At 35.8% G+C, this 24,992-nt stretch overlaps 1 protein-coding gene across 1 annotated transcript in view; it reads right to left on the bottom strand.

Moving 5' to 3' along the window:
* The window catches only part of ASXL3 (ASXL transcriptional regulator 3), a 283,448-nt gene extending 272,494 nt beyond the window's left edge, over positions 1–10,954 (bottom strand). The window contains exon 1 of the mRNA XM_039704252.1: positions 10,902–10,954. Coding sequence (XP_039560186.1) covers positions 10,902–10,954 — 53 coding nt within the window. The remainder of the gene's footprint in view (positions 1–10,901) is intronic.
* Positions 10,955–24,992: the final 14,038 nt, after the last annotated feature.

Here is a 24,992-nt window from a genome sequence, read left to right as displayed (position 1 = left end):
GTAGATTGAAATAGACCTGCAAGGTTTGGAATTCTAATTCCTGCCTTCTCAGACACATGCTTTCTTATTTCTTGTTCTTCTGGTTCTTGTTCTTAATTTTCTTCATCTTCTTTTCAGGACTTTAAGAAGGATTTGTAAAAGAGAACAATGTTTTTGGAATACTATTCAGACTTCTCCTTTACATTAGGTCCTAACCTACATCATACCTGTGGCATTTCTTATAATGTAATTCTTTTGTATGAATGACTTAGAGTAGCTAGTGAGGGATTTAATTACTGACAGTTCATTTAGCCTTTTCCTTCTGCTCACATTGTGCTTCCTGCAGAAATGTGGCTGAATGCTTAAGCCCTTCTGAGGACAAAGGGTCCTGGCAAATATTTTATTCCAATTATCTCAATGGCAAGTTAATATAATACATATTATGACAGACTGAAGCTAAGTATCTAACTAATTGTAAACTATATTCTATGAACACCATTTTAATTTTTGCCTTCCCTCTAATATTAATTTTTTCAATACAATACCCATCATTTCTGAGGACAAGCAGATAATGGGAGTGTGAAAAATACAGGACTGCCTGTCTGAGTGCTATGTTCTCAGATCAGGGAATCAAGTAACTCTTTAGAGGTCTCTGTGAGAATACAACCAAGAATCACATGCAATAAATGACTGTACCATGAAGATGATGTGTAGATGTGGTAGGTATTGGAATGTGAGTCTTTGTAAACCTCAAAAGACTCTTATGTTTAGTAAGCAAGAAGGATGTTCCGTCACTTTATTTTTACCTCTCAGGTGAGCAAGAAGGAAAACTGTTTAGCCTAAAGATGTAAATTAGAGCTAGACTCAAAGTCAGGAAGGGGGGGACTAGGATGAAGAATTTTCATAAGATTTATGAAATCTGATCGCTGATTCTAGATAAGGAAAAATGGGTGTTTGATTAGAAAAAGGGTGTCAAATTCAAGTTAGTTGATCACTTAAAGACTTCAATTTATGACTCTCAAGATATCTCTTTTTCCATGACAGCATAGGTCCTATCCTGACCCACTGTAAGACCTTGTAGCCTCATTCGTTTTCCCCTTCTTGTTGAAACTAGACCCCTTTCAGCCTTCACAACCCGTTCCTAATCCCTTTCTGCCTATTAATTCCTTTTATTTATGAATTCAATGCTTATTGTTTATGAAGAGTGTGTGTTTATCTGGCTCTTCTAAGACAATTAGAAAAGGAATCAGTATACTCTTCGCTGTGAAGACTATACCTGGTCTTCAAAATAAAAGAGGATTAGAGATCCGGCTTGATCTGCTCCCTAGCACTCCAAGCTGAATATTTTGGGTACCAAATGGCGCTGTTTTGACTTGTGGTAGTCAGCACTTTCCAAGAGAAAGACTAACACAATGTGAGGAACAACATACATCAGGCTCTGCTAACATGGACAGCACCAGTTTTAGTTCCCTGAACACCATATAGGACTCCACCACTACCCCGGGAGACCTTGCCACGTCCCAGGATATGGAATGCTTAGTCTAGGTTTCTTCTCCATGGGCTGAAGCTCAATGTTTACATTAATTCAGTCATTCAGATGTTAACCCCTCTGCCCCCTAAAATAATGTGTGTGTCTCAGGGCAGTGAGGTTATCACACAAGGCTGAGAAGTGGCAGTAGACTACTGTGTGGGCAAAGTGTGGGCAAAGCCTGCCTGCACCTCTCAGCCTTGCTGCCACAGAGTTGTTCCTGGCTCTGTTTATTTAACGATACCAAGGTAACCCCAGGGGCTGAGAAACAATGTGCATCTCTAAGATGCAGTCAGCCATCAGCACAAAGGTAACATCTGGCAAGAAGTTAGGCATATCTTAATTGGCCAGCTGTTCTCCTGATTGATTCATTGCCTTCCAGGAGGCACACTTGCCTCTCTGTGCCCAAGTTGGCCCTACAGAACCCCCTGCCCCAGGGCTGCTTTTGCTGGCTGGGTGGTGTATTGTACAAGCACATGTGGGAGATCCCTGTGCAAACTGAAGGTTGTGTCATTCTTGCATTGGTTAACCAGAAGTTAATTTTCTATCATGGATAAAGGGATGCTGGTGGGGATTCAGCCAGGCATCCAGGGACATGTGCAGCTGCAGAGTGGCCACAGTATGAGCTGGATTATTGCAATGAATGGTCCTGCTGAAAAAAAACTAGGGATAGGCTGGTGACTGACATCACTGCCAGGTGCCAAGGGCCCAGAAACACAAATGGAATGGCAGTGCTCTGTGGTGACAACAGGCTTATGTCTGGCCAGGGTGCAAGATGGGCTTGATTTATGATCCTTGAATTTTCATGAAATTATAAGGGATAACTAATAAATGTATGTGTTACCCAGAAAAAGATAAAATGCGTTCTTTGAATTACATTTTACTCTTCTGCAATGATCAGGAATGCAATTCACTTTATATGAATTAGGAGTAACAGCTGAATATAAATGTTCATCATCATAATATTTGATGTGTCTTAGTCAATACAGGCAGGGTGCTCTCTCTCTTTTTCTAGATATACAAATGAAGGGCTTTTTGATATTTAATCTTAGTGTCTTTAAAAGGTAGGAAAAAAGCAAAAATTCACCCTTCACAAAGATGGAGCCAATCTGAGACCTCAGCATTACATTGTTTGGGGAAGTAGTAATCTATTCCTATTAAAGTTTGTTTATTATTTTTAGTTTTAAAATTATAAGATCATGAAAAAAAAATTAAACAACACTACATGCCAAAAGAGACCTAGTTTACTTTTTGAAAAATATGTTAACAATTATACTTCAAAAATCCTTTAGGAGGGGACAGAGGATGAAAGATGATATTTTTTTATTGTGCAATTTCTGCAGAGTAAGCAGCAGAATCTGTAAAAGGTATGACTAGGGATTATGGCTACTTTAACAGAAGAAATTAATGGTGAGGTCAGAAATTCCTTTGGAGCAATCTTCTTGTAGTGTTTTGACACTACAGCTTCTGCTCCCTGAAACGTTCCTTTAATGGCTTTTTGCAAATACCAAAGAGAAGTTGGAAAAAAGTTGTAGGCTTCTGCAGATCAGAGTTTAGGAGGCAAGAAAAAATTTAAATTCTAAATAAAAAAAACTTTGGTTTAGAGTAAGTGCAATTATCTGCACCTTTTTGAGATGTTTCCATTTGTTGCTTCAGGCTCCTGGGAATGAAATAAGAGTATCTAATTCTAAGTGTTACTAAATTATATAAAGAGATAATAAGTACAGCTATATTTTCCTTCTCTTGCAGTAGAAACTGGCAAGTAGAGAAATCTTTGAGGAAAGAATAACATCACACATATTCTGTATCTATTCAGTATCAAACTCTAGGCTAAATTTTTAGGAATCTTATATAGAAAGCACATTTTTAATCTTCATATTGGTATTTCAGTAGCACCCACAATAAATATAAAGAAACCCTGATCTTACTCTGTTGTCTAGTTTCTTCATTTTTCCCAACAGCAGTCAAAGATCACACCACTACTCTTTCATTTTTTTTCTTACTCTATTAGTCAATGCTTTTTCTGCATTCACCAATATTTTTAGTAGAAGATTGTAGTCTGATTTTTCAGACTTTTCTTAGTTTGTTTTTCAGTGGATCTTGAAATACAATTTTCCTTTTTTAAACTGTAATTCTGCTAATCTGCTTACTAAAGCATTAACAGCTGGAATAAGGTCAAAAAAACAAGTGCATCTTTTCATGTATACTTGCACATCAGCTGAGATTTGTTTTTTTCATGAGGCTTTCACTCATTTTAAAAGTATATCCGGCCTGTTGACAAAAAAGCTTTATTTAAATGAACTATGTAATCTTTACCAGCAGTCTGTGGAGCCGATTTGACAATAAAGAAATATCTCATTACCTAGGAGCTTTGTATATTGCACAGGTGTAACTTGGTAGTGGAATAGTATAAAAAGATAAATATTAACTGGATTTTGCTAATAAAGCTGCCATTCTTACAGTGCCAAACTTGTGGAGTTGTTGTAATTGCAGTTGTTTGAGTTGTAACAATGAATGGAACTGATAAGGCTTATGTCATTTACATAGAGTTTAGCATTCACAGTGCACAGTTGAATTAATATGACACACACATTGAATCCTCTGATATCAGATTAGCACCGTAGGAAATAGAGAAGGTGTAGATTTAGAAGTGACTTATTAGTCTCTGTTCAGCATGTCAGGCAAATTTGCTTAGATCTGAAAACCATAGTAGGCTACTACTGATAGCAGTGAGTAGTAGTGGTGCTTGTTCTGTTAGCTGCATTTTGGTCTGCTACATTTTGCAAGAAACTGATGTCTCAAGAGGGACTACTGCAGAATTACAGGATGATGTTTTGTATAATCCAGAAGGTCAGTTATGTCAGTGTCAATCAGGAGTGGAATTAAAAGGGTTATGGTCACTGCATATAAAACAGAGTGGTGTTTTAATAAAGCAATTCAGCAAAATACTCCTAGTTTTCTGTATTTTCAATACCATGAAATAACTATGGGTTTAGCTGCTTAACATAGCAATCAGTGGCCTAAAAGTCTATCCCTGGAAAAATTAATATCAGCAACACACCTTTTTTCATGGCACACTATGATTCCAAATCTCCCTGCTACTTTTCCTTGAACTTGCAATTCCCAATTATATCTAAAAATTAAAGATTTAAATCGGATTCCCAGAACCAACAACAACAAAAACTAGAATAATATTCCCATTTATCTCTGGAAAGCTGAGTTTAAATTATTTAGTTGACATGACAGGGGTACAGTGTGGCAGAGATATGAACATAATACATTTCTGCAGGGTTATATCCAAGAGCCTCGATATTGTCTTACATTCTGTCTTCTTCAAAGAGTAAACCTGGTTTCATGCTCCATATAGGACTGCACATGTACATGAGCTTTCCAACTGTTTTTGAGAGCTGATGATGTACTTTCATGGTGGTACATAACTACCTCTAGTTCAGTCATATTCACCGCAGATAAATCAAGCCTGTTGTTTGCTAAGATTTCTGCCCAATGTCACCTCACATCCTGTATAAGATTGCTTTGAAAATGATTTCTTTAGCAGGAGAGATAGGCAAAATTTACCCTTTTTTCCAGAATAATCCTATGAGTTTAAATATTGTACCCTGGATATATCCTACTGGATAATATTCTCTATGGTAATGACCTTTGCTCTCTACTTTGACATTTTTTAGCTTCTGCATTGCTGTGTTTATTGCTGACATCTCAATTGGTTATTTTTAATATTAAATGGTTTAAGTTCATAATATTTCATCAAAATATTGTATAGGTAGTGGGCTGAGTCTAGTGAGACTTCTTGGAAGTGCTCTGCCCATCTGTTTCTCTCATCTGCCTCAGCTATGTGTATTTTTCCATTCTTGCTGATGCTTAGTCCATTTCTTCATTTTAATATCCACTAATGGTTTTAATCGCTTAGTAAGTTCTATATACTTACTTTAACTGCATTATTTTCAGCAACTTGTTCTTTAATTGTTTCGATTTGCATTTGCTTGGATGTTTTTAGTCTGGAATCACCCTTTTTTCATCATCACAGTTATGTCCCAAAGTCTCTGTAATCAGAGAAATTCCCATTCCTTGAGCCATGTAGCTGAGTTTGGTTCCTACTTTCCAGGATATTTCCAAAAGAAAATTCAGGAAAGGAAAAGGAAATTTCAGTTAGTACTTGAAAAATAACCCCACAGAACCAGTTTTAATTCTGGTAAAATATTGCACTGGGAAATATTCCATCTTACAGTCAAGGTTTGGATCTCCTTGTTTGATATTGCATTCAACCACAGCTATGGAAAACCTAGATTAAACTATGATGGTTAGAATTACACCAGTTTTGATTAACAGTTGGATTTCTTAATCACAAATTGGCATCCTTAGCACAGGCTTCACAGTTTGATCTGAAGAAGCCATGCAGTTTTTGCAAAGGCTTGTTTCTCCAGGTTTTCTGAGCATCAATACATGGGTATTTGTGCTGGTACACAGCTAGTCACACTGCTGTCACTAATGAATTTCATCCAAGACCAAAATAACGACCTAATTAAAGACAACAATCAAGTTTCAGTGCTGTATTCCTGACCTAATGCGTGACAAACCATTTTGGGAAGATGGTTTATGTACAGGGTACAGTTACACAGAAACAAGCATATTAGCAATATTGGTACATAATCTGAACAACTGTAGGACTACTGAGAAGGTCAAGAATGCTCACAGAGGACAATATGCTATTAAAAAATTATAAAAATTGAAAACATCTGTTTGTGACTATTTGCAGGCAATAGTTTTCCATACTTACAGTTTTTACCAGAATATATTTATGAAAAAGTCATATCACACAGAAAAATGCTGTCCACTGTAAAATGTGAGTCCACTTTGCAAATTGCATCTACTAAAGGAAATACCCATATAATTTGGCAACAGAAGCACAATAATGTATTTTGCCTAGAATTTAGAATTCCTGAAAACAAAAAAAAGCAAGCTGCTTGGCCTATCCAAACAAATTCAGCCTGAGGTGAACACCTGCCATGCACATTTTTAGATCAAATGTATAAAGTTTGGCGAAATTTAAGGAGAATTTTCTTTTGAGATAAGCTTTTTCTTTTTGAGAATAATAGTTTTGCCTATATTAGTATCTACTATTTTCTGTATCACCCATTTGAATGGATCAGACACCTATATGTAAGTATGTATCCTAAATGCAGAATACATTTATATTATGAATAATTTTGTAAAATAAAATAACATTTTATTCGTAGCGAGTCTTCTCATTCTCACGGGTAAAAGAGAAACACCTGTATTCAGATCAACTGAATCTCACTATTTAAAAACAGCTAAGAGGAGAAATAGGTTTGTAATCTTAAACCAATGTGGTACTAGCATGCCATCACTGTCCAGAATTGGAAATTGAAGCAGTCCAAATAGTATATTATTGACTGAGAAAAAGCATATGACTGAGTTTCAGGTGCTGTTCGTTTTGTTCTTAATGGGGCCATGTGCTATTTGGTGTTTAAACAAATAAAAATGCCTAGCTTTGGGTTCATTGTCAAATATCTCTACAATCAGTGTTGTACTCGTGCTATGCAGCTAGACTCTGTAATAAAAGACAAGCAGGTGAAAATTTTGGATTCCTGTGAACCACCAGACAACAAAATTAAAAAATGTTCTGGTCTAAATAAGATAAAGTTACTTCTTTCTATTTGGGATTTTCTTTAGTTTAACTGTGGTTTGCAAATAGAGGATCCAAATATAGTGGTAACATTAATAAACAAGGACCTAGAAACAATGCCACTGGAATAATGAATTAGGCTTTAATAGATCTGAGCTTCAAATAGTATAATATACTTCTTAATCCATTTTGATTCCTTTAAATAAGAAATTACAGGTTAGAATATTAGCTTGATTTTATTAATATTACTGCAAGTCAGGTATGGATTAAATTAAGTATCTAGATTTATTATAACAAAAAAGTTAAAGGTGAGAACAGATTAAGGTACCCCAAATCATAAGTTTCCTCTCTAGTAGGACAGTAATATCAGGTAGTTCACTCATCCTTCTCCCAAATTTATGCTGATATTATAGATGATATTAGTGCCAGGTGTAAAAAGGAACCAAGTAATTATGGAATCATATGGTGCCCTCTGCTGTGAGTCGCAGAGGGGAGCTACAGTGCCAGAGGAATGAGAGTGAAGCCCCAAACAGAGGAATGGCAAGGGTAACTCCATGAGATCATTTATCCTCCCCAGCAGCTCACAAAAATGTCATTCCAGCAAAACCATTGGCTCACTGCTTCCTTGTTTTCAGGATAAGGACTAGGAGAAGACTGCTTGCTGCAAAAATCGTCCTTCTGTCCACCTGTATCAGCTGCAGCCGTGGCAGATTCAAGAATAACAGAAACAGGAATCCTGGGGTTTCCTTTCCTTTTGAATCCCCAAAATGGGGAGCTTGCTTGTCTTTCGTTTATCCTTCAATCCTGCTCTCACAGCAAAGCAAACATCAAAACCAAAGTGCATTTCACATAAATATTGGCTACTGTACCTATTCCTACCCCTTGGCCACTGGAGATGGATATTGTTACATCCTCTGCTAGCATTTGCCTCAATGAGCTCAGAATACTAAGAAACACAGCATGGAAAAATAAAGGAGCAAGCAACAATGCCATGTATTTAACTCCTGCATGCCATGCCTTTTTAAGTCTCTATGTCTGACAAAAAATAAAAGAGATCAGGAAAAGCTAATAACTATATGTCTGTTATATGAGCAAGAACGGCATCTGCCAGAACAGTATTGGTGCCTATAGGGAGAGGAAGATCATGAAGAAATCTGCTTTTGGGTTAGAAATGCTCTTTAGCTAAGTTGAGATTTTATTTTTTTTAGTCACTCCTTCAGCTAGAGCTCCACTGTTGTCTCAGGAATTCACTTGGCCCCTCCCAGGATAATGAGTTCATCAGTTTATTCTAAGATTGCAGGCAACAATATGTGATCAAGTTGCTACTTTCTCACAAACCTGTATTCCTGACCACATGCATAAATGTTATTTATGTTGCAATTTATATTGTAAAATAATAAATATTTGGTTTTGGCTCCATTATGTTAGGCACAATAAAATATTTTTGCAATAAGAGATGCATTTCAAAATATGATACATAATAGCATCTGTTATGGACTTGTAATTTTGGTATGAGAAACACTAGCAAAGGTTGTACTGGACAACAGCCATTATAGACTGTCAGTTTGTCAATAAATATAGCAATTTTCATATAGTTAAACCTCAAAACTTTTGAATGTCTTTTAGTTGTCTCAAGACAAGAAATCAGATAGCCACCAAACTTGATAACCACCAATTCCTTTCACTGTTTACTGTCAAATCCTTTCACATGCTCCCCCAACCACCATTTTCGTTATCATATAGCAATGCAATATATCTTGCAATTATTTTAACTTTTTACAAAATCAGGATTTTGATAATCCAAAACTAGTTTTCTACTTAATTTGTTTTTCAGGCCTGAAGCAGGTTATTTTATTAATATGTCCTAAGTTCTTATGTTTTGCCCCTCTCTCACCTGCATTATTTTTCAGACTTCAAAGTGGTAACAGAAAAAGTGAGATTTCAAAATAGTTAAAGTAACAGCAGACAGGCAGGAAGAGACAGATTTAAGAAAACAAAATAATTTTTAAAATAGATGGGAAGAAGCTCCAGTGCTTAGAAAAGGTTCTTCAAACTGGAAAATATACTGTTTGGGTTCAGGTTTTGACTGTGATTCAGGTTGGTTTGGGGTTCTTTTTTTATTTTTCCATTGAGTTTGTTTACCTTCCCTCATGTCATTTTTAACATACACAGGCAGAACACAAAATATTATGTACAAGGATGTTTAATATTTCACAGCCTCATTTAGAAAGATGCAGCATACTCAGAGTTTCCATGGAATCTAAGGGGACTTATGGAAACCTGGTATCTCCAAAAATCAGGCCATTAATTTCGAAAATGTGCATTAATTACTCTCTAGGCTGTAATAGCTCACTTGCTATTACTATAATCTACATTCTTTTGAAAAAGTGTATTTTTTACCTGGTATGCCACACTTCCTCCCAAAGAGCAGTCATATCTTATAATGTAAAACCTTCTTTATAACTGATCCAATTATTGACCTGTGGCATTGACCTTAATGAAACGTAATATTTCCAAAGGAATGGTACAATCCATTGTGTTAGTCTGGTTGACAGGCATACTCTTGAAGGCTTCATGATAACAATAGCTATGGAATTTATCGAAATAATTAACCTGCTGAAACACAAACCCGTATATTTCCACTAAGCAATGAATTATGTGGTTTAAATGTCTATTTCTAAATTACAGCTAGTCTATAGTATGCAGCAGCATTTGCAGTATTTGCCAAAACCCACAGCTGTTTTCAAAACCGTTCTCTGTTGATAGATTTTTAGATCTCTTTAAAACATTTTTGTTCTAGACTGAGACCCAGCACACAATGTTTATGTGTTCCAAATACTTGCAGTTAAAGGAAAAACTGATTGTAGTCTTAACTGTGGATTTAACAATCACTACTGTTAACCAAAAGTGAAAGCCTTCAGGTAAGTACTCCCACTTGGAATCACTTAGGATCCTTTGCATTGAATGCAATTCCTAGGATAAGTGTTCTCTTTTCTTTATGTCGATATAAAACCCTTTTTTTAAGTAGTGTCACTCTCAGCCACCACATTTGGTGCAATTTAATGCTGTTAGATGCTTTCATGTCATGTGGTTATAGCTGGGTAGATTAATAGGAACTTCTATATGGAAATTTCTTTCCTGTTATTGTTCTCCCTGAGCAGTTGATGGCTAAGTTAATTCTCTTTAGTTTTGTCATGCACTAAAGCACACATTGCCAAGCTATGATAAGCTTTACACAGAGAGAAAAAAAAGCCCTTGTGTCCATCAAAGTCTTAAACTTGTATTTTAAACTTTGGCCTGACCTGATGTGCCATTGCAAAAAGCTTCAAAAGATTATTTTTTTAAGAAAGGTTCAATATGTCCCGAGGCTATCGGTTTTGAGTTAAACTGGGTGAAGTAGAAATATTTTACTCATCAGCTTTGCAGTCACAGAGTTTGCCTCAGCTAGAACAAAACTGCTGAGGCATTTAGAGAAAATTAACCCCCCATCCTGGCAGCCAGATGTGACTGGTTTCTGATGAATGCACATGAGTGGGCTGAAAAACCAAGAGACTGTGAAATTCCTGTCAGGTCCGTACAGCGCAGAATGGGCTATTGACTGCTTTCTATATTTCCCTCCATCATTCTTCTTGAATGCTGCCATTAATTTCCTCTCCTGCTCTGACTTGGGAATTTAATTTTTTTTTTCCTGTTGGGTTTTTTTTTTCCTTCCTTCCTCCCCCCACCTACCTTCTGGCCTGTCCCCCCCAGCTGCCCCCCGCTGTTGTCGTGTCCGTGGCCATCGGCGTTGGCGCTGCTGGCGTGGCTGTCCCAGCTGCAGGGGCAATGGAGCAGGGCCACGCTGGCCGAGTGGTGGAGCCTCTCCAGCGAGGCCTCTCCAGCCAGGCTGGGCTGGCGAGGATCCAGGCAGCCTCTCAGGAGAACGCTCAGAAAATATTAGCTGTGCAGGTAGGTGATTGCAGGGAAGTCGGAAAGATCATTCTGATCTAGATTGAAAAGCAAATGATGGGTAGTGTGATGAAGCATTAAAACCATATCCCATCAGAGTTTTATAAATTTTTAACCTCTTTAATAAACTGGAATTGCATGAAGGATGAATTCAGTAAGTTAGCACATATACCATGCATAGATTGAAAAAAGAGGGGGAGATTAGATTTATTTCTCACAAACCTTTGAGAAGATTATTATAAATACATTGAATATAAATATTTGAAACGCAGAGTGGCACTGCTATTGCTGCTCAGTTGTTTTAGGAGATGTTATTGTGTCCTGTTTTGTGCAAATATTATTTCCATGGTAAACACTATTGTCATTTTCACAGTATTCGTATTTAATATCTTTAGAAGAGGACTATTTTTAAGAAGTATTGCACTTTCCTAACTCAGTTATACAATAATTTTCCCTTATTTGTAAAAAAACAACATTGTGGAGATATGCGATTTAAAAATGGTTTCCAACAATGTATGGTTTTTCATTTTATGTCTTGTTCCCCAGATAAATATATTTATCAGGGAAAATAACTACTATACAGCGTAGTTTAAATGTTCATTTATTTTTGTCTCATGCTACGGTATCTTATTTATATTTCTGTAAAGCCACTCCTTTCAATCTCTTCATAGGTAATGGCCATAACCAGATGGCATTTGTGAAGGATTTTTAAAAGACTTAAGTGAAATATTTCTTCAGACTTATTCCTTGCAAAAGTACATTGCTGGTGCAGCTTTAGTGCAGCATATTCTTGCCACCTCTGTTGTCTAATTTTTTTGTTGTGTGAAACAGTTTCACTGCATTTTAATATTATGTAATTGTAATTCACACTTATTAGCCAATGAATTAAAGTGAAACCTAACTTGGATCAATTCTAAAATTCCATTAAGTTGCATCAGCATGGTGATCTGTTTTCAGTGTCTCACTAAGAGGATTTATATTTTTAAATTCCAAATGTATGTATCTGTTCTATGGTATCATATATGTTGCACTATGTATAGTCTACTTATGTAAGAGATTTGGAAAATTCCAATCATTTCATAATCAAAAATTCAATATAAATAACTAAGATCAAAATATAATCAGATTTATACCTTAGTAATGGGTTTAATAGAATGTATTTTTATGGAATTCTTTGGAATTTTGGGGTTGTTATATATGCCAAATATTGCACTGACCTCTGTCCCAGTGAAAACATTTTTTTTCATTCAAATTCCTCATTTAGCATTTGAAAAACTGGAAAAGCTTCCTTTTCATTTTTTTTTTTTGGGGGGGGGTGGGCATTTCTCAGATGATTTCTGTTCTCTCCTGTGTGCGTAGGAGAACAGAGGTGATCTGTGGGCACTCCAAAGCTCATGAACAAAAGGGGTGACATAGAAGCCACAGGTGGCAGATGGTTTCCTCACACACAGATCTTCGCATTAGCCTAATGCTCTGCAATATTTTAATAGCTGTACTGCAAACCTCATCTGCATTGGAACTCCTCTGCCAACAGCCAGTCCTTGCAACAATGGAGGAGTGTGGCAGAAAACCTCCACCTTAGCACACTTTTCCCATGCATGCTGTCCCTGCTGAGAACCCGTGTCAGCAAATCTTGTCACCTTGAATAACTGAGCTAGCTGGAAACAGGTCTAAACTAAGCTTTTAGGTGTAAGACCCAGCAACCCTTGGGGGTGTTCAGATCTGAGTAGGTCAGAGCTGCCAGTGTCAATGTCTTGTTCAGTGTGGAAAATGTTTTGTTCCTTCTCTTCTTTCATTATCCATTACATTTTTTCTGATAATTCTGATGCTTTTCTGGTATTCTGATATCCTTGCTATATTTTTACATGGTTTGTAAAAATTACTGTTGATAACTAAAAATTAAAATAATGAAGAAAAAATATAAAATTTAAACTGAAGTAGCTCATCTAAGAGCAATTCCCAAGGTGTGTAGAAGAAAACACCTCCCTTCAGCAATGTCCTGGTTTTATAGTTTACAGGTCTTGGAAGGGGCTTGATTATATATGGACTGGTGTCTTTGTAAATCTTTGTCAGATCAACCTATTTTTCTGCCAATTAAGTTCTCTTACTGATGACATTAACATAGTGGCACTCACATGCAAAATAAAATCTGACAGTTATTCTTCTCCCTTTCTTTTCTCTCAGCCAGAAATTTTCCAAGCTTATTTTTCCTAGTGACCCTCCTAACATTAAAGTATGAGGATGAGAACACGCTGCACTGGGAAGTGTGTGGCAAAACAGTGATTCCAGCTCATCAGAGCTTCTGTCCCAGCATTTCCTTGACCAGAGCAATCAGAAGCAGGTGAATGACAGAGGAAGAGTGCATTAGGGGAGGCAGTAGATACAGTACATTGGCTGCCTAAGTGTTTTCTAATATTTTACAGGAGCTGTGACCTGGGTGAGATCCAAAAAGAGACTTAAAAGTAGATAATGGAGGAGGTTTTGGCCTTTTATCCGCGTGGTTTTTAAGTACCAACACCCTTCAGTTATACCCAGCAGCAGAGTTTTGGGTGAACTGTGATGTTAAAATGAAGAGCTGCCTCAGAACAAAGACAGATTTGGTCACAGGTTTCATCATTACTCGTTAACACTAGTACTGTTTAGTGACATGAAAAGATTTTTTTTTAAAAAAACCCTAATTATTTTAATTTATTTCAATCAGACTTTTAAGTACATATTTCCTGGGTTTTATTATGTTCTTTCTAGCCATTTTGTTTTTTCAATATTTCATATTTGCATTAGAAACAGGAAAAATTAAATTAATACCTAATATTTGTATGTTTTCTGAATGCACTACTGGCAGAAAAGGAAATTTTGACATTAATCATTTAAATTAGGATCTTCAAAAAAAGGATAAGATATTCTTCCATATTAATAGGATAGAATAAATATGTTTGCAATCAAATCAATTGCTAGAACAGAGAACAATAACTGAAATTAATTATACTTCCAATTGTGGTTCTTTATCTATTTCATTTTTCTTTAGAACAAAGTGCAGGGCTTTTCTTGTGTGAGACTATTTCTTCTTGTGATACTCTACCTTTTTTCAAAATTTCTTAATTTTTTAAAAAATTATTTACTGCTCTGATTGCAGCAGCAGAATTTGAGAGATGGCTATCTGGAGATATTTTTTGACTTGAGAGACTGCACTAGAAGTGCCTTAGAAGTGCATGAGCAGTGCTCTGCTCTTTTTATTCTGGGCTGTTTACATACATGCACAACAGCTCTGCAAAGAGACTTTTTTTTGTTGTTGTGGTAGTCAAAGAAAGTTCTATGTGCTCCAACATGGATGTACTTCTCAGTTGTTTTACCATCACTGTCAGCACAATCTATGGTTTGCTGGAGGATTTCAGCCTTCAAAAATCCTTCAACAATTACTAAATAAATTTTTAGTCCAGCAGAAAATAATAGAAGCAATTTCTTTAGTTTTTTTTAAAAACTGAAAATCTGTACAACCTTTTGTACCTAGTGTATAGGCAAGGTATTTATTATGTTAATTACTTCTGCTTTTCCAATAGTGCTTTGGAGTTTTAGTAACTTGACTCTTGAGTAAGTGCAATTAGCTATCTAATTGCAAAAATGATATATGATGGCACATGTAGCTTTAGTTGGACTGTGCCTGTGCTTTAATCCTGATGATCTTTGATGTAGACCATCCTTTTAGGTGATTTATCTTGACAATAGTTGTATCAGAATCATTTTGGGGGTCAAAATGCTATAGGAGAAGATTATATCATTGCTATTCTCGTTGTAACTTAAATGATTTCACATATACCTTTTCTGATAGTGGTATTTTTAATAAATGCAAGATTATTGGTTTATTTTTTAATGGATCAGCAGCTTTGATGACCATTCATGCTAGCACAAAGTGATACAAAAGTAGATCATCAGGATTTAGAGTTTAGAAATCCCTCAGATGATAACAGCTTTATCCATTTTCATCAGGTGGATTTTGCTACATAAGGCACCAAAGAATAAGGCAAAGATTGAGGTTTGCTGTGGTTATTTATATATTTTTCTGCAGTTTTGCTCAAGTTGCCTGATTAGACTGAAATCTTTAAAAGTTTTGGGGCAAACTTTCAGAGTTCAAAATAACTGCACTGTACTGAACTACACCAGTTTACACCAGAAGAGTTTTTTTGTTTTGCCTTTATTCGAGCAGTTTTGCAGAGACCACCAGAGAAAGGAGTAACTCTTCTTTACTAAGTCTTTGAATTTTTGGTGAATCTGCCACAGGCACCTCAGCGGATACTAATTCTTAATGGAGGAAATATTTCACTGACTGTGCAGAACTGTGCTTTACACAGCACCCTGTTCTACCTCCTTACAAGAAATTCAGTGCAGTTCCACTAAGGCCAGGAGCAGCTGAAATCCTGCATGCTACAAGCAGCTTTACCCTTTTGCTGTCTGCAAATCACATATACTGAATTTGCTTCTTGGCTGTCAGGTGGTAGCCACTTCCAGCACATCTTTTGTTCTTTAACTTATTAACACAGGTGTGTTATGGTGTCCCTCAGGGCTGAGGCTCTTCAAAAGCTGTATGCCTTCTCTTTTATTTTTCTCTGTTATGGGTTGAGTTATCACCATTTATGCTGATTGCACTCAGTTGTGTCTTTTTTCCTGCTGATTTCACTTTAGCAATCTTGCTGTTTCTGTCTTGTCTTGGAGACATATGGGGTTGGATGACAGATAATGTTTCTTAAGGGGACATGGCTGCACACCTTTTAATTAGTTCTAAGCTTTTGTGTTTAGTCACATTTATCCATAATAACCATTTAAAATGTTGAAGGTACATTTTTCTGGGTTTATTATTCATTTATAAATTGTTTATTTTGTACAGTGCAGGGGAATTGAGACAAGCCATTTTAGCTTCTGTTCTTGGGGGTAATTCTTATGAGTTGAAAAATGTATTACATAGTTAATCATGTTCTAAAGAAACGTGGAAATCAGCATCCAGTGTATAGTTTATAAATACATGGCTTTCCTCTCAAATGCTTATGAATTTTGATAATTACATCTGGAATTCTTCAAAATATGATCTCACTTTTTTTTTTTTTTAAATTCTTAAAGCAATTATTTTCTCTATGTGTTTCTATATTTAGTTAATGACCCTGACAAACATTCACCAAAATCTTTGAATTTCCATATTGTGTAGGTTTAGTGGCAAATACAGCTGCCATGGCATGGACACTAAAAGTTCATGACCATTTATTTTGTTGCTGCATGATAAAAGTGACCTTTCCAGGGAGAGAATGGAAAGTAGTTTCAAAATAAGCCAAACTCATACAAGAAATTAGAACTTGCTTGATTTCTTTGCCTCATTTTCATGGTCTGTGATTTTGCTTATCACATGGCAAAACTCCAATATCTTTATTCTGACATAATTTCCTTCACCATTTTTTAAGTGAAATGTACATGCAATTTGGCACAACTCAGCTCCATTTAGGTTTTTACGCCACTTATGCCTTAATGCACCAAGCTTCATAAGCTTCTCATAAACCCTTTATTTTTCAAGGTTTTATACCTAAAGGATTATATAACGAAAAACATTTCCTGGCATGCACAGAAACACCAAACAATTTTCTTTGTGGCTTCACTTAAAAGTTTTACTATAAGTCAATATGACATGAATCAGAGAGTTTAGAAATGTGGTTACTACCCAAAAGCCCTAGTGTATTATAGGAAGACAAACTGTTCCCCTAGTTACTTGTTAATGATGGAGACTAGAAAATGGTCTCTTCAAAGAAAAAAATTCACTTCATGTTTTTAAGATTAACCCAATCAATTTTGTTTTGGAGATGAATAATTTAGTTATTTGCAGGTACACATTTTCAACATAGAACATTTGAGTACTAAAGTATTTTTGTGTACTGCAAGTTGTGACCTTGCAGAAAATGAAAGGATAACAGCTAATCTAGAAGGTTTATTTTAAAATTTCTTTCACAGGAAAAATTCCTACAGTTACGTTTTTTCACTATTCAGCACCACTTATTGGAATTGAGCTGTGTATATTACCAGAATAGGCCTGAATGTCCACTCTCTTACACTTGTTAACATGTACACACAAAAATGTCTTAATAATTTTAAATGTGCTGAGCAATAGAAATATACAGATTTTTTTTTAATAGTGAAACATAAATTTACAGAATTAAGAGTTTATTAAACATAACTATATATCTGACTTTAAAGGATGATGAAATTATTAGAAAAGCTTCCTTTTTCATTCATCAAAATTTATCCTCCCCCTTAAGAGATTTCTAATCCAGAAACTCTGTCTATGAATTCTTGTTCTTTCCACCTGTAGGCTTGATAACTCACATTTGTGGGCCAAACACTCAAAACTTCAGTCAAATCTGAGGAACTTGGAGAATAGGAGAGATGTTCTCTCTGCTATTCTTAATGTCAGCAGGACTGCTCAAGCCAGTAGGTCTTAAAAGACAAAAAGAGAGGAACCACATGACTTCCAAATTCTTAAAAAGTGATCTCCTGAGTCATGCTGCTACAGCAGTCTTTAAGCCTCAGATTATCCTCTGTGCTCCCTGACTGAGAGACTCAAAATTTCAAGCTCAATGGAATAAAAATGTAAGTGCTGAAACACTTACAATGAATTCAAAAGTTTTCAAAAAAATATTAAATTTGTCTTGCTTGATGTCTTTTCCAGAATCTGAAAACAATTGGATTTCTATTTATTGTAGTAGCATAAATTTTACTTTTTTACATAAGTAACTAAAATCTTTGTTGAAATGTTTACATAACATAATCTGAATAAAATTTATATAAATAATTACAGTGATAACATTTCTAAATTAAGTGCAGAGTTTTTCCAATCTTAATCATTTTCTTGCTAGTTTTATTTTAAAACTCTCAAATCTCCAAGAATATAAACCATTATATTGACTCTTGCCTTGATGATCAGCAGAGTTAGTGACAATAAACTTAATCTGCCACTTTAACTAATGGAGTAAATAACAATTGTTGTAGTCTGCTGTATGTGCCCCATTCATTAATCCACTGCTCAACTTTTTGTCTAATCAAAATCCCTCCAGCTCACAGCATCTGCTTTTCCCAACCCAGTGTCTGTGCTTCATCTCATTCCAGATTATTGTCAAATCTCTTTGCTGTACCTGACTCATTCCCAGACTGCTGGCCCAGACATTTCTGCTCTCCCTTCATGCTTCCTTTCCAGACCTAGCCTCTGGCACTGCCTATTTCCATTTTCCCGTGTTCCCTTGTTCCTCTCTCAAGTCCCATCCTGCATCTTTTTTTCCCAACCAATGGTCGCCTTCTTCCACCTCTCAGCCTCTGTGACCTGCCAGTTCCAGTCTTTACCCTAATCTCACAGACCACTGACAGCTTTCCTTCTCTGCAGCTCAATTCTATAACCTCATAAAACTTCTTTAAATCTAGCTGTTGCTCCATTTTGGATCTTTCTCGGTCATGTTCAAATCAAACCATTTCCTCTTCCTCCAGCACCTACAGGGCAAAATGAGAGCACAGGCAGGACACCTCTATCCTAAAGCCCCCAGACCCAGCTCAAACCACAGCAGTCCTGAGATACTACTGCAAGAGAAGCATTACCCCTCATGAGGCTCAAGTTTGTAAAAATGTGGTTTTTCACAGCTACTGAGCTTGAGTTCTTATTTAGTAATAATGGACAAACTGCATTTCCAGTGCTCAATGACAAAGTTTCTGATATGTTGTAATTAAAAAAAGGGGAAAAAAAAAGGGAAAAAGGAAAGCATTAGAATGGACAAGCAGCAAATCTTGACAACTTTCACAACATGTAATTTTCTCAGCCCTACCTACAGTTTGGGGAGAGTCCTTCCTATCAAAGGACAACTTATTTGAAGACCAGTGTTTCAAAATCCAGAAATAAATAGTTCAAGTTCTCCCTAGGAAACTGGATGGGTATCCTTGAACCTCTGTGCAGAGCTTAGCTGTCTTTGTTTGAGTAGGTGTCTTATGGCTATCTGGGACACTATGGGAGAGCAGATACACGATCAAAATGTCTCAAAGTATTTTTTTACAGTTCTGTGAAAAGTTTAATGCTAAATTATAGGTAACACTGAGGTTTATGATGAGGATTCTGTAGCTCATGAATCTCTCTTTTGAGACCTTGGCCAAATATGACAACCTCTCAAAGATCAATAATTTGGTTCACAAAATTCCTTTCTCAATTAAAACTGCAACGGTTTTCCATGTACTTTCACCTTCAAGACACCAGTGGTTGTTTCAGTTGACAAGAAAATACAACAATGATTCAACAAGGAAGATGGTTATTCAGTTGTTTAGAAAATGAAGCAACATTTCATGGTTTTGCTTCTCCAGCAATTGACAGAAACTTTCAGTGTATAATTAAGAAAAATTAAATAAAGCCCATTTGTAGGAAGACGAGATTAAGAATAGGATTTGTGGAGTTATTCTGTTGCCAAATGAGCAAATACTTAGCTCTGGTTTTATAAGTAAAAACTACAGAATTTAATTTCTTTATCCAGTACAGTGAGTAAAGGCTCAGAGAAATGACATTTTAAATTAATGATTCAACCTTACAACATCACTTTGGGTTATTTGAAGTTTAGTAACCTCCTTCTACCCATTTTAAACATATATCAAACACGGGTTTAATGATAAACTGTTTACATGTTGAAAGCTCCTTCTTGGCAGCTCTTCTGTTTTTGTCGTCACCTGAATTAATTATAGTAGCTCAGAACATCTCTAGCAAACACGATGATTTATCATAGATTATAAACTCATCTATGGAACTCTTAACTATGGTTGAAAAGTAGATTATTTTGTTTAAAGACAGCAGTTAAAAAATTTAGACATTTAATTTAATTATCCTCTCCCAGAAGTATAAGAAGAAATCAGAATCCTAGAGTGAATAGCATTATACTTGTATAAGAAAACTTACAGAAGCATTTTTGCTTCAAACTCAATAATTTTGCTTATAATCACTAACTATGTTTTTGTTTTACAGAACCAGTATGATTTGGAAAAAGAATAAAATTGCTTTTAAAGTGCAAAAATAATTATGAACCACTTGAAATGTAATGTCTGTATTTTATTTCTCATCAGAATTCATTAGTGTGTAACATCAATAATTTAGCCCATCATTTGCCAACACTGACTTGGCTCAGTAGTTCAATCATGTAACCCTGTAAACTCACTTTCCATTAAAATGAATGTTGCTGACAAAGGATAACTAAAGAGATACTTCATTTATTAGCTAAAGAGATACTTCATTTATCAACATTTTTAAATTAGAAGTTTGGGACCACAGACACTTAGCTGGATAAATTATTCAAAGGGATCTTTGCATTAGGCCTAAAGATGTTTATAGAATCAAATACAATGTTATCCAGAATTATAACAGCCTTTCATTTGTGTAACATGTAATTCACAGTATAATATTCCAGAAACCAACAGAGCCACCTGCAGAGAATCAAATGACCTACCCGTACAAAATACTGTCTGTCATGTGCAAAATTATCAAATGTGTAATATCCCATCTTTTGATTGACTCAATCAAGCATTTCACACAGAAAATTCCTACAAGAAACTTCCTGAAACTGACAATATAATCTTCCCACGTTGCATTTGAGGAATTAGATGCTTTAAATTATTTTACTATGAGCATTTTCTTTATATCCAGTAACTATCTTCTCCAAATGTATCCTTTAAAAGTATTCAGGATTCAGATGTGATGCCTCAGCTTGTTACTTCTCTGGCCTTTTTCCTTGCTACCTATTCTTTCTTACCAGAATATTGGATTATTTTTCTAAACTTCAGTCTTTCTCTTTTTTTGCTTGTTTGGTTGGTTGTTGTTTTTGTTACCATAATGCACTTGGATGTAAACATCTGTTTCTTTCCTTTTTTATTTTCTTTTTTTTTTAAATTAAATTGATACCTGTAGCACGAGAGGACAGACTAGTGAATTAAATAAAATCCTCTTATATTATGTCTTTTGCTTATGCCTGGGAAGATAGATCTGGAAACCAAATCCTTCCTAAGAATAAATCAGTAAACATCTGTCAGAGGGGCGACATAACATGACTGTCATCTGACTGTGTGCTCTGGAGGGCTGCTGCTAGTGCTACAGAAGGAACCAATTAAGGACAGAAGTGGAAAGCAAATAAAAATGTTACTCTATCAGTTGGGTCAAACCAACACATTGCTGTACTCTTTTCTATGTACCTAAATTGAATGTATATGGTTTCTTTATAATTATTCTAATCCTTACTCTTTTCTCAAACTTTGTGCTGGAGACACAAGAACCACTCCTCCTTTAAGTGATGTTCCATGTAAATTCTGTTGCAGTCTTTGTGCTCACAGGTCTTATAAATATGTTTTTGTGGTACTCCAGGCTGAGTAGTGTGGAATAAAATTTAGATCTTTGCTTTCAAGTGTTCTCCTAAGCATTTTTTCCAAATTGAATGGGATATTCTTCTGAGCCCAAGCACTGTGGGGAGCTGAGCATGCATGTGATATCAGAGCAGAAATGTGGTTTTGAAACAATTTAAAAGATGCTGCTATCAGCTGATTCAGGGGTCTGAGGAGCTTTGCACAAGGAAAGCTCTTGAAATTTTTCTCTGTTTTGTGAGTTGAGAGCAGCTTGGAAAGAACTACACCTTAGAAAACTACTCATTTGTTAAGGATAATTTGGAAGAAAATGAAAACAGAAGCATTTCTCTTCTAGTAGTGCTGTATTTCTCATTCTATAATATTCAGTATTGCCACATGGATATTCAGTCGCTGTGGTATCATCACTTGGCATCAGTTTTGCCACATCTACTGGCACTGGAGCAGTAACCTGAGAGCTGAAGACTCAGGAAAACAGTTTCTTTCTTGCACTTAACTCCTCTAAAACTGTGATGTGTCACAGCAGTTTCATGAGTCATGTTAACATGCCAGCTTGTCAAAGCTGTCATGGATCCCTCTGAAGCAACCTTTGCAGTTTTGTAACCCTCCTATATGTTGGAGCAGCTGCTATCTTGGACAGTAATGTCCTTGGGGACATGATGGAGAGAAAACAGAGTAATCTAGTCTGTGACTTTCCCCTTCCTGTGACACTCCTTAGCCCTCAGTAGTAAAAGCTGTCTTTACAGCTTCTCAGTCCTACAGAGAATTTAATATCTATTTTCAGAGATTTTGAATGAATTTTTTCTAGGTCAATGCAAAGTTTCCCTTTCTTGAGTTTCCATGTGTGCTACGAGGACAAGAGGAGAAATATATGGCACTGTGGAAACTCAGAAGCATGACCTTGTGATTACAGGGAGGTGGTCTGAAATTTAGGAAAGCTTACTGAGCATGGGGAATTCTGAAAAAAGTCTTCAGTCTGATCTCATCTGTCTGGTCTGGTATAGGAAAATGTTAGGAAGAAATATTGCATGTGTTTATTCTGCCCTTATATGCTTCTGTACATGGCCTCCCACCATAATTGTTTCTGGGTGGGTTAGATGGACCCCTGCCTTGACTCCACCTTGCAGTGTCCGTGTGATGCTGTTATGATTGCTAGTTTCTTAGGCAATATATAATTTTTCCAATTTTATATTCACATTTTATTTCTCTATGATTATTCCTATCGGAATCTTGCATAGTTTTCTGGTTATCTTGTTTACAATACTTCCGAGTCACAATACTCATCAAACATTAATATTTTCCACATCTTAACTAAAATGCTTGAGGATAAGACTTAGGGGAATTTGAGATTCAAGTGCTTTTTGGGCGGTTGCTATTTGACTATGGGCATGATGTTTCAAGAAAGGAATTTACATGGCCAAAGTTCATTCGCTGTTCTCTTTTTTTCCCCCTCCAGCAAATGAGTCCTTCTTGGTGTCCAAAAAGGAGTATTGTTATAAAATTAGTTTCATATGGAAAAGAATGAAGTTACTCACATTTTAAAGTTTTGCAATCTGGCTCAAATATCCTCATGCTGTACCTTGCTATTCCTGCAAGATGTTAGGTAGAACAGCTGACAAATGAAAAGTCAGTAGGGACTGGGAGACTTATTTTTACTTATTTTATTTTATTTATTCACAGTTTACTTATTTTTACTTATTTTATTTTATTTATTCACAGTTTACTTGTTTTAAACCCATTAGTCTCATTACAATTACACCTAATTTAGGTCTGTGTGAAAATCAAGCATTAAGATTGCCTTTTATTTTTAGTCTTTATTTCTTATGACTTGAGAACTGTTAGCATATGATACTGTCAAACTAAGGGAGCAAACTGAAGATAAGTGACCATATTTAATGTCATTGTATATTTAAAATACATTTTTTTTAGTTTCTAAATTTAAATTTTATTTTTCATTGAAACACTAATAAATAATAAGACTGTCCTAAACTTAATTTACTCAGTACATTGTAAAATGTAGTCTTCTTTCTTTCTTACAAGTTTAACTTCTTAGGGAAAAAATTGGAAATTTTTTCATAACCCAAGGCTCGTAAACACTAGATCAAAATGGCAACCAGAATAAAATCAAGCATCCTCAATAACAGCTATGCTGAGAATCAAATTACTCCCACTAAAGTCTACAGCTTAATTTGAAAATTCATTTTACATGAGTGTAATCCATTTATTTAAATCATTTGTGGAAATGAGATCAGAGGTAAAATGTATAGGTTGTTGTTGTGTGGTTTTTTGGTTTGTGGTTTGGGATTTTTTTGTTTCAGGATTGACAGAACACATCCACAGCTCACAGTTTTCACTTAATGGGATCCAAATGCATGCTCCAGCTTGGTCCTACACACACATATCAGTATCATTTTTCCAATGAACCAGCACATAACATTTTCCTTTAAGACAATGTAATCTTAAAAGTTTTATTAAATCTACTTTGAAATCAAGTCAGTGTCATTAACAAACTATCATTTGATGGTTAGTTTTGCATCTTGTAAATTTTAGTTATTAAAAATGACATTTAGCTACCATATATGTTAATATTATTTTTATTTTTTTTACTAAAAGACAGTGGTATATATGTCCTACTCAGGCCAGTTTCTAGCCTTAGAAGAGGACACCAGCTGCTACAATCTGTGCAGTGCTTTGTGCATGGCCCTTCTTCATACAGCCAAGTTCTAAAGAGGAAAAGGACAGAAATGTACACATATTTGGCATTTTTTATTGATTGAATTGAAATTCCTCCCTGCTCAACCCACAGAATTCATATTTATTCTTCTGAACCTGCCTCTATAGAGAATCTCTAGACAGTGAAGTCCAATTGTCTAAATCATACCATTAAGCTCAGAACTTAATATTTAACTATTTTGATAATAAAATGTAAAAAAAAATAGAGGAAGGACATAAGTATCATCTCATGAACTCACCTTTGTAGCTGGCTGATAAGCCAAACTATTCTGAATGTTTTTGCAGTGCTGGGAAATTTTTGGGGACATCTTTAAGAATGCAAGAGTCGTCTAAATAAGTTCAGTCCTCAAAAAGACAGACAGCTTGGTTTAGCTTTTGAACATTAAAATGTGAGTAAGCAACAAGAAATTAATAAAGAGTAGATACTGGTAACACAAAAAAATCACCTTGAGAAAAGCCAGTTATGCACTCCTTTACTTCAGTGTAGAAAGTATAGGTGTTTTCCTAAACAACCCCATTTTCTTTAAGGTAAGAACAGCATTGGGTTGTCTCGGTGTGATATAGGGAGGATTTATCCAATCAAACTTCTAAGAATTTGGGGAAGAGCCAGAGACTTAACAAGTGGCCTTGGACCTGGGAATTTCCTCTGAGGAGGTCTCCCTGTAATTTCCTTACATCAGAATCTCTTCTTGCAGAAATAATCTCTTACATGGTAAGGCAGGCCTAGCTGGGAGTGGTAGA

This window comes from Passer montanus, unplaced genomic scaffold (assembly GCF_014805655.1).
Source record: "Passer montanus isolate IOZ18808 unplaced genomic scaffold, ASM1480565v1 scaffold170, whole genome shotgun sequence".
NCBI lineage: Eukaryota > Metazoa > Chordata > Aves > Passeriformes > Passeridae > Passer > Passer montanus.
This window is presented reverse-complemented; position numbering and strand designations above follow the sequence as displayed.